This window comes from Erpetoichthys calabaricus, chromosome 1 (assembly GCF_900747795.2).
Source record: "Erpetoichthys calabaricus chromosome 1, fErpCal1.3, whole genome shotgun sequence".
In the NCBI taxonomy this organism is placed as follows: Eukaryota; Metazoa; Chordata; class Cladistia; order Polypteriformes; family Polypteridae; genus Erpetoichthys; species Erpetoichthys calabaricus.
The window spans coordinates 286,035,109-286,047,558 of NC_041394.2; the positions used below are offsets into that span (position 1 = coordinate 286,035,109).

The 12,450-nt window shown below is 38.5% G+C and overlaps 2 protein-coding genes across 2 annotated transcripts in view; one reads left to right on the forward strand and one right to left on the reverse strand.

Annotated features, from left to right (window-relative positions):
- The window catches only part of LOC114662582 (NADH-cytochrome b5 reductase 3-like), a 1,047,486-nt gene that overhangs the window by 287,564 nt on the left and 747,472 nt on the right, over positions 1–12,450 (forward strand). The gene's annotated exons all lie outside the window — the stretch shown is intronic.
- The window catches only part of tmem263 (transmembrane protein 263), an 84,216-nt gene that overhangs the window by 29,336 nt on the left and 42,430 nt on the right, over positions 1–12,450 (reverse strand). The window contains exon 2 of the mRNA XM_028816041.2: positions 10,226–10,289. Coding sequence (XP_028671874.1) covers positions 10,226–10,286 — 61 coding nt within the window. The 5' untranslated portion in view covers positions 10,287–10,289. The remainder of the gene's footprint in view (positions 1–10,225; positions 10,290–12,450) is intronic.

Here is a 12,450-nt window from a genome sequence, read left to right on the forward strand (position 1 = left end):
TTTGAAAGCTCAAAATTTTCAAATGTAGTAATTATAGCAGCTTAATTCTAAATACAAAGAAACACTGATTGCATTGTATTCCTTTATTTAATAAGCATAGCAAACTTGCCATTAAAGTGGTCTCATATCTGAAAAATCCACTTCAATAGTATAGTATCTTGCTTAAATTTTGGCAAATTCGCAGTGTACTCGTTATTGAATACAGAGAAACATGGAGGCCACTAAAGATTTTTAATTTTCTTCCCATTTTAATGCTGTCCTTGTGAAATCAAACTTCTAAATTCATGGGACTCTTGCACCACAGTGAAGGTTCATGGGACCACAGTAGTTACGTGGCAAAAGTAAGAATGATCGCGATCAAGTGCAAGGACAAGAAAGATGATAGCTCCCTAAGCACTGCTCATAATGCAGCAACTGTCAATGTTCATGTCAGGAGAATATAGACGTAGCACTGACATTCTACTTTTTCATGCGTAAGCAAAAGAAAAAAATATAATAAGTGTTCAAAGAAACACAATCCTACTGTCCAGACTGCAATATCAAGCTGGATATAGTGAGGATATTAGAAATAAAGTTGATCCATTAGGCTTAAAAGTCAAGACAGAGGTAAAAAATGTAGGGGTAATTATTGACTCTGACCTAAATTTTAAATCACATATTAATCAGATTACTAGGACAGCATTTTTTCACTTAAGAAATATAGCAAAAGTTAGATCCCTTATAACTTTGCAAGATGCTGAAAAATTAGTTCATGCTTTTGTTTCAGGACTACCCAAAAAAACATCGATTGGTTGCAACTAGTGCAGAATGCACCTACCAGAATCTTAACTAGGAAAAGAAAATCTGAGCACATCTCTCCAGTTTTGATGTCACTACACTGATTACCCGTGCCATTTAGAATTGACTTTAAAATACTATTTATGGTTTACAAAGCCTTAAATAATTGCGCTCTATCCTATATTTCGGAATGCCTGTCACCTTACACTCCAAATCATAGCCTTAGATCTTCAAATGAGTGTCTGCTTATAATTCCAAAAGCTAAACTTAAAAGAAGTGGTGAGACAGCCATCTGCTCTTATGCACCTAAAATCTGGACTAGATTCTTGATAGAAATTCACCAGATTAATACAGCGGAGCACTTAAAAAAACTTCTAAAAACCCATTATTTTAACATGGCTTTCTCATAACTTCATTTTAGTGTAACCCTGGTATTCTCTGTATTGAATTATCATTTTTATTATGGCTCCACAATCTGTATTAACCCCTACTTTCTTTGCTGTTCTTTTTCTGGTTTTTTGATCGCAGATCGCCACCACCACCTTATAAAGGCACCATGCAGTCCCTACAATGATGGATTGAAAGCCAGATGTCCATATGACCATCATCATCAAATTCTTTCACGTGAAGCCTGAAAACCATGAGGACTGATTTAGATCATTTATTTTAGGTAGAATGCCCAGTGGGGGCTGGGTGGTCACATGGCCTTGGAACCCCTGCAAAGATTTTTTTTTTCCCCCAGCCCCCTGGAGTCTTTTGTTTTTTGTGTCCTCCTGGTCATCGGACCTTACTTTATTCTTTGTTATTTAGTATTGCCTAATCTTATTTTTGTATTTTTATAAACTTTTCTTTCTTTATTTTGTAAAGCACTTTAACTCTTTTAGGGCGGATGTCGACTTTTGTCGACAGGAGGGGTTGAGGGCGCATGTCGACAAAAGTCGACATCCAGGGATAGAGGGCGACAATCAGCTGTTAATGGCGACAAATCTCACTGTCACGTCACAGGCATTCCCTCTGTGCTTGGAGGAATGCTAGACTCGTTGACTCGGCAAATAAACCTTGCGTGTGCGTGAGTTGCGAAATGTAAACAGGCAAGATGGCACCGACATGTGAAAAGGCAGCGAAGCAAGTGCAGAAAAGAAAACACTCGCATTATGCGCATTTGCGCATTATCGCGGAGTCGGACTCTTGATTTTTCACAATCGGACTTTATTGGCAGTGATCAGGAGATCGAGCAAGAGAGTTAGAAGCAGGCATCAGCTGATCAGACACCAGCCGATGCCGCGCCAGCGGATCTGCTGCCAGTTGCGTGCCTTCGCGCAGCCGATGCATCTACGGCAAGGTTCGCATGGGATAAATACACAGACATTGATCCGTTGAGAGCTGATCTGGCTACCGGAGTTTACAAGACGGCATGGCTTGCTGTTGGACACGACAGATCACCAGCTGCTGTACTTCAGGCTGCTGTCTCCTGATGCTGCTTTTCAGCTACTGTCAGACGAGACAAACAGGTAGGCAGAGATTTTTTTTGAATCGCGGGCTGCGTTTGCATCGCATTCTCGTTTTTCAAAGTGGAAACCCACAACGAAAGACGAGATGAAGCGCGCTGTGGCATTACAAATAGAGATGAGACAGAATTGGTGATATAACTTCAGGGAGCATTGGTCCAAACGTGTTTTGTCCCCTGGTGGCTTAGGTACGTGCTGCTGCAAAGTTTTATTCACTTCTGTAATAAACAGAAGCAAATCCCATGGGGTGAGCCAGGCTATAATGCCATACATAAAGTTCATAAAGTTTCAGAAGATGAAAAGAGGTGACAATACGGTTTTCATGCTGGCAGAAAACTTGGTGGCAGTGGCATGGCATGATGGCAAATGGGTGACTTGTCTCTCTACAGTACACACTAACAATATATGTTAGAAAGTGCAGCAACAGACAATTGAAAAATAGGCACCAAAGCAACACGTATTGTAAGGAGTGCAATGTGGCAATGACTGAAATTGGCTGCTTTGAGCGAGATCAGACTTTGCTGTGTAAAATGTATGTGATATGTATGTGAAATCATAGAGTATGCAGGCTCATGCAACATGCAAGACAGTAACATTTGTCAAAAGGAAATATTTTTTGTTGATTTGATATGTTAAACAATTGCTTTGTGTTCTTTTTTAAAAAATGTTAGTTTTTGGAAAAATATTCAGCCCTGGGAGAAAAGAAACAAAAAAAAAATTAGCCCTAAAAGAGTTAAGCTACATCATTTGTATGAAAATGTGCTATATAAATAAATGCTGTTGCTGTTATGAATAAAATATATACTAAAATAAGAATAAATGAATATTCATTTACATAACATACACAAATAATAAGAGTAGTAGAGTATTTTTTTTTATTTTTATGTCTTCAATGATAAGTCCGGCACTTTGGTCAAATGGTGGACAGGTCAAAAAAAACACACCTGTCGGAGTTCCAAGGAAGAACCCCATCAGGCATTTTACCTATAAACATAAATTACTCCTCATTTTGTTTCCAAAGTTCTCAAATATGTGAAATACATTGTTTTACCAGGTCAACAAACTGTTTCTGTATGATTCTACATTGCCACTAAAATTAATATCTTCATTAGGCTTACCCGCACTATACTTAAAATCAGCCTTATGAGCTGAGCAACACAAATGTCTGGCTAGTGGGTATGTTTTGAAACACTGACTCAAATTTGTATTTAGGAAGGAACATGTCATACAGAATACTGTAAATTTAATTACCAAATGTACAGATACAGCAACTGTAGCTAGTAATGCTTGTGTTAAGGTTACCCATGTGAAACCGAGAATGGTAGTGTGGTGTGACAAGTTATGAATACAATTGGGGGGTGGTTCGGCATATGTTGGCTGTGACACCCCATGTAGTGGGAATCAAGAACACCAGCCTACACTCTAGGTGTCTAGTATGTGGGACCGAGCGCGACCAGGATGATAGTGCAAGACAGGGAGACACGGACACAAAAAAGGTTGGGTTTTTGAAAAATAAAGTGAAGTTTTATTTACAGGTGCACTTAACAAAAATAATGTCCTGCGGAATTTATATATTAAAACACAGTTCAATACCACAAAAGACAAACAAAAACAGTAAATAAATGATGTTCAAAAATAGTGGCTATATACAAAAATAAACAGTGCACCAATACCCTAACCCGAATAAATACCTCCACCAAAAAGTATTCCAGAGATATTTTCAAGAACAAATATTTACAAAAACAAGGCACAAGCCATAATGCTTGGTAAATTCAAGCTGTTCTACCGAGTACCTTTCTCCAAGAAGATCTAATCAGAAAGAATCAACCTCTATGGGCCATGAGTCCCTTTTATATTCGGCGCCCTTGTGCCAACCAATTAAGCTGTCCTAAGTCATCTCGCTACAACCACACGATGATGAGAACGCGTATGCGAGAAGTGGCGTCACCTGCCCTGCAAAAATATTATAATAGTTCAAGCAGTCGGCGCGCGCGCGCGCACATAGCTGTGCCGGCTTTTGAGACGCAACTGCGCTTCTGCCTTAAGTTACCGTAAGCACTTTTAAAATTTTCACGTCCTTCCCCTGAGCTACTGCCCAGACAACTACAAACATGGGATCCCTGTTCCAAACCGCGGTAAACTAATATTACAAAGCTTCACACTATCTTTTACTCCTTTAGAGTTATGGGATCACAGGAGGCACACGCAGGAGTGGAGGACTGACAATGCCATCCCGGTTAATGGCAAGGCTGTCTCTCCATTCTACATGAGACCTACTGCGACACTCTCCAAAAGGCGCTAATAAGGTCAGTGAAGATGTCTATCTGCATTCTATAAAAAGGAAAAAGGCAAGTTTCCTTTCTCTATACTTTAACTTTTTATTACAAACAAATGCCTCTCAACACTGCTGAGGACACTTCACAAATTTTACTTTCTTACAGGTAATGCCAGTAAGGCATATTACCACATTGGCTCAATACATGAAACTGCGAGCAGGAACAGCGCACATAGATGCTCCACTGGTACACTACGAAGCTGACACTGCTCAGAAAACTAATAGAATTTGCAGCAAACAGTATCTGGATAAGGTAATTGACCCTATGATGCCTGAACCGCAAAACTGCACACCACAATGCTTCAAAGTTATTCTATAAGCAGTACTTACAAATCAAGGACAGCATTTCAGATGTTTCGTTCTCAATTGAGTCAAAACTATAACTCAGGGTCTTCATATTCCATATTACTAGCATTCTGTTACATTTCTAAGATTTCCTCATCCATAGGTTTTCTTTTTTTGAAAAAGAAATTTTGCTAGTACAAACTTCAAGTCTTACTGCGTAGGAACCAAACTATCCCCATGCAGTCTTACAGAAGCTTTGTGCAAAAAGGCACATAAAGATAAGCTGTAACATATGAAATTAATTTATTTTTCTTTAATGCACAACTGTGGCATTAGTATGAATGACCTATCATAGACAACTACATGTCATTGGAGTACTCTGAACCTAAGCCATCTTATAGTAAAGAGCCTTCTACTGTACATGGCTCAAAGTAGGTGGGATCTTTGATAAATGCAGATTCACTAAGCTGTGACATGCTGCTTGCCTCGGCATATATGCGTGTAAATCACATATTCTATTAATGAAAGAGAGCAGACAACAAAGAAACGTATGATTTTTTTGAAAGAAGACACACATGGGTATGTACAAATACCATTATTGATTTTGATTGACTTGTGTGTTCATTGCAACATATACAAACAACTTTGAAATATAGTGGAGTCCTGCCAGCAGGACACCTTGTAAATACTTGCTATTTTTCAGTAAGACTTATAGGTTTATAGCATTGTTTATAGCATATACTGATGTAAACAAAAATCTCAGATGAGCAGAATTAAAAGAGACTTTCTGAAAAACCTCATGTTTCAAAAATAGTTTTATAGTGTTTTTGTAAATGGGATGCTGTAAATGAAAACATTCTAATTAAGCTTGGTATTTACTATTTTATGTGGTATTAATACATTTATGTTTTGACTTTGATAATGTAATCAGTATTGGTTCTGTTTTGAGAACAAAAATATCAGTCAATAAATTTAGTATGTGCACATGCTCAGATAAACAAGACAGGCTGTAGTTATTTTTTAATAAAACTAACACTAAAAAATCCCCCTACCACCCCTAACCCATCAAAAATGAAAATCGGGCCCCGTTCTTATTATAGACCTAACTTATTCAAGCAGTAAGCATCCAAAATAGCTTTCTCTCGGTCACTACTCGAAATTTTTTCCTGTTGTGCTTTAACTCTTTTAGGGCGGATGTCGACTTTTGTCGACAGGAGGGGTTGAAGGCTAATGTCGACAAAAGTCGACATCCAGGGATAGGGGGCGACGATCAGCTGTTAATGGCGACAAATCTCACTGTCACGTCACAGGCATTCCCTCTGTGCTTGGAGGAATGCTAGACTCGTTGACTCGGCAACTAAACCTTGCGTGTGCGTGAGTTGTGAAATGTAAACAATGGCAAGATGGCACCGACATGTGAAAAGGCAGCGAAGCAAGTGCAGAAAAGAAAACACTCTGCATTTTTCATAATCAGATTTTATTGGCAGTGATCAGGAGATCGAGCAAGAGAGTGAGAAGCAGGCATCAGCTGATCAGACACCAGCCGATGCCGCGCCAGCGGATCTGCTGCCAGTTGAGTGCCTTCGCGCAGCCGATGCATCTACGGCAAGGTTCGCATGGGATAAATACACAGACATTGATCCGTTGAGAGCCGATCTGGCTACCGGAGTTTACAAGACGGCATGGCTTGCTGTTGGACACGACAGATCACCAGCTGCTGTACTTCAGGCTGCTCTCTCCTGATGCTGCTTTTCAGCTACTGTCAGACGAGACAAACAGGTAGGCAGAGATTTTTTTTGAATCTCGGGCTGCGTTTGCATTGCATTCTCGTTTTTCAAAGTGGAAACCCACAACGAAAGACGAGATGAAGCGCGCTGTGGCATTACAAATAGAGATGGGACAGAACTGGTGATATAACTTCAGGGAGCATTGGTCCAAACGTGTTTTGTCCCCTGGTGGCTTAGGTACGTGCTGCTGCAAAGTTTTATTCACTTCTGTAATAAACAGAAGCAAATCCCATGGGGTGAGCCAGGCTATAATGCCATACATAAAGTTCATAAAGTTTCAGAAAATGAAGAGGTGACAATACGGTTTTCATGCAGGCAGAAAACTTGGTGGCAGTGGCATGGCACGATGGCAAATGGGTGACTTGTCTCTCTACAGTACACACTAACAATATATGTGAGAAAATGCAGCAACAGACAATTGAAAAATAGGCACCAAAGCAACACATATTGTAAGGAGTGCAATGTGGCAATGACTGAAATTGGCTGCTTTGAGCGAGATCAGACTTTGCTGTGTAAAATGTATGTGATATGTATGTGAAATCATAGAGTATGCAGGCTCATACAACATGCAAGACAGTAACATTTGTCAAAAGTAAATATTTTTTGTTGATTTGATATGTTAAACAATTGCTTTGTGTTCTTTTTTAAAAACTGTTAGTTTTTGGAAAAAATATTCAGACCTGGGAGAAAAGAAACAAAAAAAAAATTAGCCCTAAAAGAGTTAATCTTGGCCAAGAGCGATGTCTAGTATAAACATTCAAGTGTTGTTCTCTACTTATTCATTTGCTTCTTTTGACACTCCTTTGTGGTATATCTTGGTGTAAATAAACAATGACATGTACAACCCTTCACACAAATTAGTTTTCTGAAGAACACAATAGGTTAAATCATTCTTCCATTAGAACTGGGGTGTCAAACTCAAGGCCCTCGGGCTGGATCTAGCTCTTTGATATTTCTAATGTGGCTTGTGTCATCAATATTCAAAACATGTAACATACAGCCTGCAATGACCAATAGTTTTCTCAAAAACTGCATGCTTTTTTCATAGATTCTATCTGTAACTGACATTTAACCTTGGCATTCAAAAGCCTGTCAAGTCGTTGTCTCATTAATGCACAGCACAACATATGCCAGCCACTAACCTGTAGTTAGAACTAAAACAGAATGCTAATAATGACCCAACAAGAAGAAGGTGAGCTGCTACACTCCAATAAAAACCTTAATACTTTAAGAAGACACAAAAGATGCGACAATGTCATTCACTTTTTAAAGCTGTAAAGGAATCAGTGCTGACTACTGGTTCATGGGCTTCTTACCTGCCTGCTAATACTACCCTACACAAATTCTTCAGAATTTTCCTTTAGTTGATTGTGTTGTGTGGATAGAAAAAGCATTTGCATTACCATTCATGTTAAGCTTGATCACAATCTGTTTCTTAGCATCTCCAAATGTGGTCTGTGTGCTCCATTACCAGTGCATTTATATTACATCCATTTTTTTAACAAGGTCAGATGTCATCTATCCTAATGCATGGAATAATGCTGCTGTAAACAGTTGTACTTCACTTTAGCAACAAATTTTCACCGGTGTCCGGACTGTCACTCTCTCTCGACATTATCTGCTGACCAGGATCAGCATTTCATCATGAAAATTATATCAAGTATTTCTCTTCGCATTCTAAATTTTCAGAGAGCAGGAATATCATGAAGTGAATGTATTCTGTGCGGCGATCTCTGCCTGCACCTCCTCTTGGTGCAAGAGGAAGTCAGTTTAAGAAGCACGTAGCGATTAACAACTGGGTCGGGGGAACACTTAACACAAAGCATTTAATGTGCTACATTAACTTATGACGGGGTTTGAGAAAATCTAGTAAATTAAACATTCATTTTAGGATGAAGTTTAGTTTACGACATTCTACTTTAACGACAAAATAAACTGAGAAAAAAGTGGAAAGGTCAACTTTAATCTCGACATACAGTTTTTTTTTTCCTTCACTGTGTCCGTTTTTTTTTTTTTCCTTCACCATGGCCCTAATACGCTTGCGTAGGACTATACCACTAATAGCATTATAACTGCAAGTTGCAGTTTTATTATTTATGTATAAAGTTTAGCTTGAAGCAAGGTCCATATTAATGCAGTTTGCATTAATGATGGTTAAGTTGGTAAAGATGTCACCACCAAGTTGCACTTATTTTATTTTTATTAGTTGAATACTGTGTAATGCACCTGGGCTTGAAGTCTTGAAGTAACAGTATTACTGGAAGTTGCACTATTATTTGTTTTATTATTATTATTTATTAGTTTAAATATTATGCAGTTTAATGGTGGTAAAGTTGTTTAAAAAGTCACTTTAACGTGTCAGTGGACAGAGATTGTTAACATTAACAGAAAGTGTAGTTGGTTTGCAAAAAATATTTACTATTTATTCCTTTTCTAAGACATATTCAGTGCAATACAACTTTTGACAAGCACCTCTGGATATTTTACTAAGTCTAAATGCCTCTTTGAATGGTTGAAAATATGTTGTTAAAATTTTAGTTTAAGTTGTTTACAAAATTTGTTCAATAAAAAGGTTCTATATTTTGACTGCAACTGTCATGCAATGTGATTCCTTCTCTTCATTAGTGCCGCCCCCTTGAAAACTCTCTCTTTATGGGGCCATGCAAACCTGTATTAATACTTGTGTGCACATTAAAATGTTGGTTTTTTAGTACAATGTACAATTCTCATGACAGTGGAATAGGTTATTCTTAGCCAGTCTACTGCAGTAATTGCAGTGGAAAATGTGGTTTACATCCACTAGTGCATGGGGAAAAAAATACAGTTGAATACTGTGAAACTGGTATAATTTTGAAAAATACTGTGATATAGAATTTTGGTCATACTGCCCACCACTACCCTGAAGTTGACATCATTTTTTTCCATTCAATACCAATTTCAGTTCCATGGTCACTGGAATCTTCTCTAACCTGCTGCAATGTCCAAGAAAAGAAAAGCTGATAGATAAAGACAGTTTCAAAACAGATGTAAGGCCAAGTATACAAATGAGTTGAGCAAGGAGGGGTACTGGAGGTGTTTTTTTTTTTTTTTTTTGGCCGGCAGTAAAATTGATTTTAACACCCCAGCTTTAGGAAGAGTCCAGGAATGTACAATGAAAATTTTGTTGGGGTATGATTCATGCATCTATACAATATATTACCTTTTCCTGTTATGGGGTCTTAAGAGACAATAAAGCCTTCGAACCAATCACACCTTTGTAGTGTTTCCTTAATTTTATTCATGAGCTATTATTCACAACAGTATTCAACAGGCATTCTATAACCAACGTTTACTGGTAAGGCTTTCTTGAGTTGCAGTGCATCAAAAGTGTCCTATTTGTGCTATAGTGGTGGCAAAACGCAAGCAGCAGTAATTTAAGTAAGTTGGCACATGCAAAATATGTTCGTTGCAGGTAGTATGCACAATGTATACATTCTATACAAAGTTACAGAACTCCTTAACTAACTTAAAAAAATAGCATAAAGGTTTATTACCTTCACTTGGCTCATCTTCCAAGTATGAAGGAAGATCTTCCTCTCTTCGTGTCTCACTCATGCTCTAAATAAATAATATAAAATTTCATTAATTTATTTTAAAAGCAAAAAAACACTTAAAATACAACAGAAAATGTAACTTTTCAAAAACAATCAATTTCAATCTTTCAATCTTAATTTAATACATCGAATTAACATTTTGCAGTAAAAAGCAATCTAGGCAATAAAACTATAGCTCCATTGCCACCAGCTGTGCAATTTGTAAAATTTGCAATTGCTTCACTTACATACTCGCGTTACTAAATGTAATTTCCAGTAGCAGTAGTAGTACTCTTTATGAGAACTTTGATACACTGCGACCCAATGTATACAATCCCAGGCAGGTGTTTAACACTAGAATTACCAGAGCCAAATAAAAAACTTGTAGATACGACCCACCTTAAATCCGTTTGCATCTCTCCGTCAGCGTCTTTTGTCCTGTAAATGTGCCGATAAAGACAAGCAGCCAGCTACAGTCATGGCCGAAATTATCGGCACCCCTGGAATTTTCCCAGAAAATGCACCATTTCTCCCAGAAAATTATTGCAATTACAAATGTTTTTGTATATACATATTTATCTCCTTTATGCACATTGGAACAACACAAAAAAACAAAAAAAGCCAAATCTGACATCATGTCACACAGAACTCCAAAAATGGGCCGGACAAAAGGCACCCTTTCAAAATTGTGGGTAAATAGTTTTATTTCAAGCATATGATGCTTGTTTGAACTCACCTGTGGCAAGAAACAGGTGCTGGCAATATAGCAATCACACCTGAAGCCAGTTAAAATGGAGAAAAGTTGACTCAAACTTTCTGTTGTGTGTCTGAGTGTGCCACACTAAGCATGGAAAACAAAAAGAAGAGCAGAGAATTGTTGGAGAACAAAAACTGTGGAAAAATATCAACAATCTCAAGGCTACAAATCCATCTCCAGAGATCTTCATGTTCCTTTGTCCACTGTGCGCAACATAAATCAAGAAGTTCACAACACATGGCACTGCAGCTAATCTCCCTGGACGTGGACGGAAGAGAAAAATTGATAAAAGACTGCAACAAAGGATAGTCCGAATGGTGGATGAACAACCCCAGTCAACTTCAAAACATATTCAAGCTGTTCTGCAGACTCAGGGTGCAACAGTGTCAGCTCGAACTATCCGTCGACATCTGAATGAAATGAAACGCTATGGCAGGAGAGCCAGGAGGACACCACTGCTGACACAGAAACATAAAAAAGCCAGACTGGAGTTTGCCAAAATGTACTTCAGGAAACCAAAATTCTTCTGGACGAACGTCTTGTGAACAGATGAGACCAAGGTAGAGCTTTTTGGTAAAGCTCATCATTCTACTGTTTACAGAAAACGGAATGAGGCCTACGAAGAAAAGAACACAGTACCTACAGTCAAACATGGTGGAGGTTCTAAGATGTTTTGGGGATGTTTTGCTGCCTCTGGCACTGGATGCCTTGACTGTGTGCAAGGCATCATGAAATCTGAAGACTACCAAAATATACTGGGGCGCAATGTAGTGCCCAGTGTCAGAAAGCTGGGTCTGCGTCAGAGGTCATGGGTGTTCCAGCAGGACAATGACCCCAAACATACCTCTAAAAGCACTCAGAAATGGTTGAAGACAAAGCACTGGAGAGTTCTGAAGTGGCCAGCAATGAGTCCGGATCTAAATCCGATTGAACACTTATGGAGAGATCTCAAAATTGCTGTTGGGAGAAGGCGCCCTTCAAATCTGAGAAACCTTGAGCAGTTTGCAAAAGAAGAGTGGTCGGAAATTCCAGTTGAGAGCTTGTTGATGGTTATAGGAAGTGCTTAATTTCAGTTATTTTTTCCAAAGGGCGTGCAACTAAATATTAAGTAGAGGGTGCCAATAATTTTGTCCAGCCTGGTTTTTGAGTTTTGTGTGAAATAATGTCAGATTTGGCTTTTTTTCTCTATTTTGTTGTATTGTTCCAATGCACATAAAGGAAATAAACATGTGTATACCAAAACATTTGTAATTGCAACAATTTTCTGGGAGAAATTGTGCATTTTCAAGGAAAATTCCAGGGGTGCCAATAATTTTGGCCATGACTGTATTCCATCCCCCCAGAGCCACAGAACATGCAGAAGTTCTCCCAGCTCATGCCTTGATTTATTATCTTGGGAGTGAAGTGCTGGAGTTTTAGAGTGGAAATA